Source organism: Mesoplodon mirus, assembly GCF_964341445.2.
Source record: "Mesoplodon mirus genome assembly, chromosome: X".
NCBI classification, from domain to species: Eukaryota; Metazoa; Chordata; class Mammalia; order Artiodactyla; family Ziphiidae; genus Mesoplodon; species Mesoplodon mirus.
Window position 1 is genome coordinate 38662010 of NC_138981.1, and position 6000 is coordinate 38668009.

Here is a 6000-nt window from a genome sequence, read left to right on the forward strand (position 1 = left end):
AGGACCCAAATCCACAAGAAGAGTTACTTTCCTCGGCCCTGAGAAAACTCATATTAATCATGCCTGGTTAATCCATTATTTTCAGTGTTGTTTTGTTTTCATTAACATCATCCTGTGTTCAGGGTTGTTGCTCATGCAGACCTCATATGATCATTCAATCAGATTTCTCATATGGGAGTTTCAGGGTGCTCAGAAGAGTGAGGATAGATGTGTTCCAGCTCACAGATCCCTTTTCATGAATTTTTTTCTCTCTTTTTTTTTTTTTTTTTTGCGGTACGCGGGCCTCTCACTGTTGTGGCCTCTCCCGTTGCGGAGCACAGCCTCCGGACACGCAGGCTCAGCGGCCATGGCTCACGGGCCCAGCCGCTCCACGGCATGTGGGATCTTTCCGGACTGGGGCACGAACCCACGTCCCCTGCATCGGCAGGCGGACTGTCAACCACTGCGCCACCGGGGAAGCCCCCCTTTTCATGAATATTTTTTACCACAAACAGTAATGGGCTGTGTTATCCCTTATTTGTCAGACTTGAATCTAAATAATTTTTGGCACTTAAAATCACTTTGGCCAAAGAATTAAACAGACCTACACTGCTTTTATTTGGGGCTTTGGGGTTTGAATTTAGGCTACCTTTTAAATTTAGGCTACCTTTTCTCTTTCAAACCACTTTTTTTTTTCTTTTCCATCATTAGCCCAAGTATATTTACTCTTTTTAAGTCCTAGGAATAAAAGAAATGTTTACATTTCCACAAACTTCAGCCTGTGATCTTTAAAGTTGAAGTTTAATACATGAAAAGTTTTAACATGCAGATCTCTTCTCCCCTCCCAGAATAACCATGTGCATGGACAGCCGTATACAGGCCCAGCAGCACATCACATGAACAACCCTCAGAGAACTGGCCAACGAGCACAAGAAAATTATGAAGGCAGTGAAGAAGTATCCCCACCTCAGACAAAGGATCAGTGAAATGCACATGATTAACTGGTTCCATCAAGACTGTGCACCCAGGCCTTACAGTCCAACCTTTTTCTTTGTCTGGCTAATATTTAAAACTAGAAAAACTATTCCTAATCAACATGGAGTAGAAAGTTTATTCACTGTCTTACCTGCAGAAATTTGCTGTCAATATATAACCCGCCTGCAGTGGAAAGTGTATAGTGTTTTGTAATAAATGGCCTGATGCTAACGTGTAAATGGCAAAGGTGTATATAGTATATTAATGTTTGACTGTTAATTCTTAAGCAAGAAACTTTTTTCTTGATGAGACTCACAGATCTACAAAACCTACAAAAGTTACTTCCTTGTTATACCCATTGCACTCTGCAACCAGTGTTGCCTGCCTTAACGGCAGTTGGATCAACTCCTTTACAAAAACAAAAAATAAACCAACAGCAACAAACCAGAGCCCATCCTTTTCAACCACACCAATAGTTTCATGTTAATTCTTTGCCACTGGAGTCAGTTTTATTATGAGCAGTGAAAGGCTGGTAACCTTTAAATTATCTGGTTGATGTGGAAAATTTGGTGATGTAACATTGTTTCTAGATCTTTTTCATTGCCTTTTTATTCTGAGGTTAGGTTAATCACTTTGAAGCTATAGTTACGCTGTAACATGTAGCATGGCTTCACACCAGGTTAGTGTAGCCAATGAGGAAAAAATTACCGTAATGACAGCAGTTGTCCCAGTGCGACAGCTGTATTGCTCAGAGCTTTTCTGTCTTACACCTAGAATATAAAATACAAAACAAGGAGAGAAATGTGATAAACAGGTGGTTTTCAGTTATACATATGTTGCTTACATCTAATGTTTGACAGTTCAACCTCTGGGTGGGATAAGGAAACTTAAGTAGCAGTAATGGGAATTTTAAAAGATTTAAAACAAATATGCAAAAATTTGCTATGCCAGGATGCTTGGAGCATAATAGAAGACTGTATTTGGCGTGCTTGTTCTGTTTCTTTGGTAGAGCTTATTAGGAGAACCTTTTAAAACTTTCCTTCTGCTGGATCCCAGGGAAGTGGAAGTCATCAGAATCCTACAATACTTGGAGTACCACTGCACCAAGATGTCTGGCTGAGCTTCTGCTCAGTCACAGTTTTACTTGAAAGCAAGAATTGTCCTAGCTCCTTTTCCATTATTCCAAAAATTTTAACATTTGAAGCAGGGTCTAATTAAAAAGGAAACTGGTTAGTTAATATAATTGAGGTATAATTTCAGAATAAGCATTTAATTAAAGATAAGGAACTCATGAGTTAATACTGTATTTAACAGAGAATTGGTCACTTGAATGTGTGTAATTTTTTGGAACCTGTCTAAAAACCAAATACCCCTGCAAACAGATACAGTCCACCCTATTCTATTTAAATTTTTTGCTGTTTCATTTTATAGAAATTATTTTGCTGAATTCACAAGTAGACTTTGATTTAAGAAGAACTTTTTGTCCTGTGGTGTGTTTTGGTTTTTTGGTTAATTTTTTGTCTTTTTTTGTTTGTTTTTTAAGGACTGCATATTAAAAACAATTCAGGGGCTTCCGTGGTGGCGCAGTGGTTGAGAGTCCGCCTGCCAATGCAGGGGACACAGGTTCGTGCCCCGGTCCGGGAAAATCCCACATGCCGCAGAGCGGCTGGTCCCGTGAGCCATGGCCGCTGAGCCTGCACGTCCGGAGCCTGTGCTCCGCGACTGGAGAGGCCCGAGTATCGCAAAAAAAATAATAATAATAATAATTCTGTGCATAGCATGCCTAGGCATGACACTGAATTCAGGAGTTCATTCACATTGAGTTTTTGTGCACAGAAAGATTTGACCTGGGCTTCCCTGGTGGTGCAGTAGTTGAGAGTCCGCCTGCCAATGCAGGGGACACGGGTTCGTGCCCTGGTCCGGGAAGATCCCACATGCCACAGAGCGGCTGGGCCCGTGAGCCATGGCCGCCGAGCCTGCGCGTCCGGAGCCTGTGCTCCGCAACGGGAGAGGCCACAACAGTGAGAGGCCCGCGTACCACAAAAAAAAAAAAAAAAAGATTTGACCTTTGGCCCTTTACTAAAAGATTTAGAGAAAAACAGGATTGTTGACACTGTAAAAGTTTCCTAACATAATCAATCTTGTACTTTTTGTATGTTTTTTATATACATGTATATTTAATGAGCACAAGCTTGGTTGTATTTTTTACAATTCAGTTAATAGGCAAATGTTTTGTCAAAAAGGCTATAGTTGGAATTGAACAAAGCAGAAACAAAATTGAGAATTGTGTTATTTTGTGATTAAAAGGGGCAGGTATTTAAGATAAAGCTTTGGGTATCTTATTTGCAGTACTCTGTAGTCAATCTGTGCTTCTAGGTTTTCTGTAATATTAGGAAATTTTGACACCACATAGATCCTGTTTTTACCTTAAGTATATTACATCTGAGTTTGTTAAGTGTGAGCCAGAGTCATACACACTGTCTGCAGTTCCAGTTGGTAATTTTAATTTAGAAGTTCCTCATTCCAAGCCTCCTTAACAATGAGCAGAATAGGCTAAATTTATTTGGACAAGTTGCTATCATTAAATACACCATCTAACCATCTGAGATGATTTTTGTGTTTCCTGGTCCTTAACAAAAAAGTATGTAATATACTTAATTTTAAAACGAATGACTTTCTAGACATGAAAAACCTGACATTTTAAAAGGCTGTGAATTTTTCTCCTTGGAGGGAGATCCCACCTTCCGTTGCTTTGAATTTACAAGTCCCCTAGTGCCAGGTGAGGGCTTGTGAATCCTTTCCCCCTCCATTTGAGGAAGAGTGGTCTGTGTTGTGACCAGGATCTAGGAGAGGTGAATGGAGAGTGTTCTTTTTGTTTGTTTGTGCAAATTATTTTCTATATTTAACTCTTAAGCAAGCATTAATGTATAACTGAAAATTTTAAGATGCATGTTATTGTAAGAGGAACATAGTGGTGGATTTTGAGGTCTTTTTCTGAACATAAATGGCACATTTTAAACTTCCAAGTCTTCAAAGTGCCTAAAGATTATTTAATTCTCCCTCAACTGATTTCTTGAGCCATATATATATTTCCTACTTTACATGTTTGTTGCAGAATCACTAGTCTTCCTTTCAAAGAAGTACCCCCGGAATTCTAAATGGCATGATTACTTTATAGAAGACAGTAGAATCTGTTAACAAAAAGACTGAAGATATTGTCATTGTTAATCTGTGTGAACAAGGGCTTTGCCCTATTGGATCTAAGTATTTCAGTGCACAACTTGGTAAAAACCATATTGCTGCTGTTTCTAAGCCCTCCACCAACCAAATTTTCATGTTCAGCATTGTAGAGGCAGAAATAAGAACATAATCATATTTGGGGTTTTTGTCTTGGTTCATTTTTCTCTCAATGCTAATTTCCCAACCTTGTCTCTTTTACCTGTTATATGTACAAATTTAGAATTAAAATGTTTTATATTTTTTTCATGATTAACTTTTATTAGTGAATGATAACAACTTAAGTATTTAATCCTAGTAGTGGGTTAAAAAGATGAGGAGCCTTTTTTATTTGAATTACATTTGTAAATGAAAGCAAGTCTGTGAATACTCAGATGACTACTCCAAAATAGTTCCTTTCCGTTTTTTCTTAGTATTTTTCCAGCTTATGTTCTCCCGTGAACTCTTACTTTGCTGAATTTTGTGGTTACTTTGGTGGATATATCCTGCCTTATTTAGAATTATAACTGGATTTTTTAAAAAATTGCCTTTTCATAAGTGCCCAATTTTGGTCTCTAGTTTGAAGGTACTACATACTGCCGAGAAAGTAAAACACCCCTCCCCTCCCCCCAGTTCTTGTGTTACTGAGAAAAACCATTCAGTACTGGTTTCCTAGCAGGGCTCAACCAAAATTGGTCCTGCACCTATGTGAGTGTTTAGTGTTTGAAAATAAGGTTTTGGGTGTTGGTAAATCACTACAGAAGTGCTAAATGTATTAAGAACTTGCTGCCGATTGTATTTACAACGATTATTTTAGATTATTTTACGTTTGCAGAAATGTAGCACTTTTCCTCCGAATTTATAGGTGTAAGAAAAAAAGGGGGAAAGGTGCACCATGTTTTAAACTTGGCAAATGAGTGAAAATTTTTTTTCATTTTGAAATCCAGATTCCCAAGAGGAAATCTTACCACCCAGATCACATACTTCTCAGCCTTTTACAAGCCAACAGACTGACTGAAGATTGTCCACAGTTCCTAAGATTTAGCACATATACAAAAATAAAACTTTATAAATTAAATTTCGGTTTCCCCTTTTATTTATTAAAATAAGATTTCTAAACGGAAAGTAGAAGTGTAATCGATTTAAAGGGAACTTTAAAGGGGAAATGTTGACAAGTAGAGGAATTCAGCCCTTATTTTCTATATTCACATCTAAGCCTTTCAAAAATGGGATTGTGATCTAATTGCTGGCTTAACCGTTCATTCTAAGGCCAAGATTTGTCAAGCACTTTGTTGTTTCAAAGTTCATTTAAATCAAGTGAAGCAGGTCACGTATTTAACGGGAGTGATAGAAGTGAAAATTCACTTAATTCTCTAGCAAATTCCATCTGCTCTGCTTTTGGGTATCTGAAAAGTAATTATTTGTTGCCATATTCCAAAGAAATATGACTTCCATAGAAACCTGTTGGTGCTTCCCTACAGTTGGGTTACTGCAAGGATTACTGCTAAAGAAAAAGACATACTCTCATTTTCCTCAAACTCCTATTATTATTTTTTTAAGAGAACCAGAAGATTAATAAACTAGTGTTCTGCAGTTTGGAAAACTCCAGTTGGATTAAACCGTTTGAATTTTAAGTATTTTTAGCCACATGAACACAACAATGAAAATATGGCCACTAATATTTTGAACTGCTTCATTGTAATCTGATAATTTACAGGTAGGCAGAAAATTGACAGTTTTTATACCTCAAAGTTTAAAGTTGGGGTTATATCAAAGGCTTTAATAACTCGTTTTCTTAGGTTGTAAAGTCTCAAGGGAAATGTTCTTAAA

The 6000-nt window shown here is 37.7% G+C and overlaps 1 protein-coding gene across 3 annotated transcripts in view; it reads left to right on the forward strand.

The window, feature by feature from the left end:
* Nucleotides 1-5248, forward strand: part of USP9X (ubiquitin specific peptidase 9 X-linked) — a 134119-nt gene extending 128871 nt beyond the window's left edge. For all 3 annotated transcript variants that reach the window (XM_082609007.1, XM_082609006.1, XM_082609008.1), the window contains one exon: nt 828-5248. In XM_082609007.1, coding sequence (XP_082465133.1) covers nt 828-965 — 138 coding nt within the window. In that variant the 3' untranslated portion in view covers nt 966-5248. The remainder of the gene's footprint in view (nt 1-827) is intronic.
* Nucleotides 5249-6000: the final 752 nt, after the last annotated feature.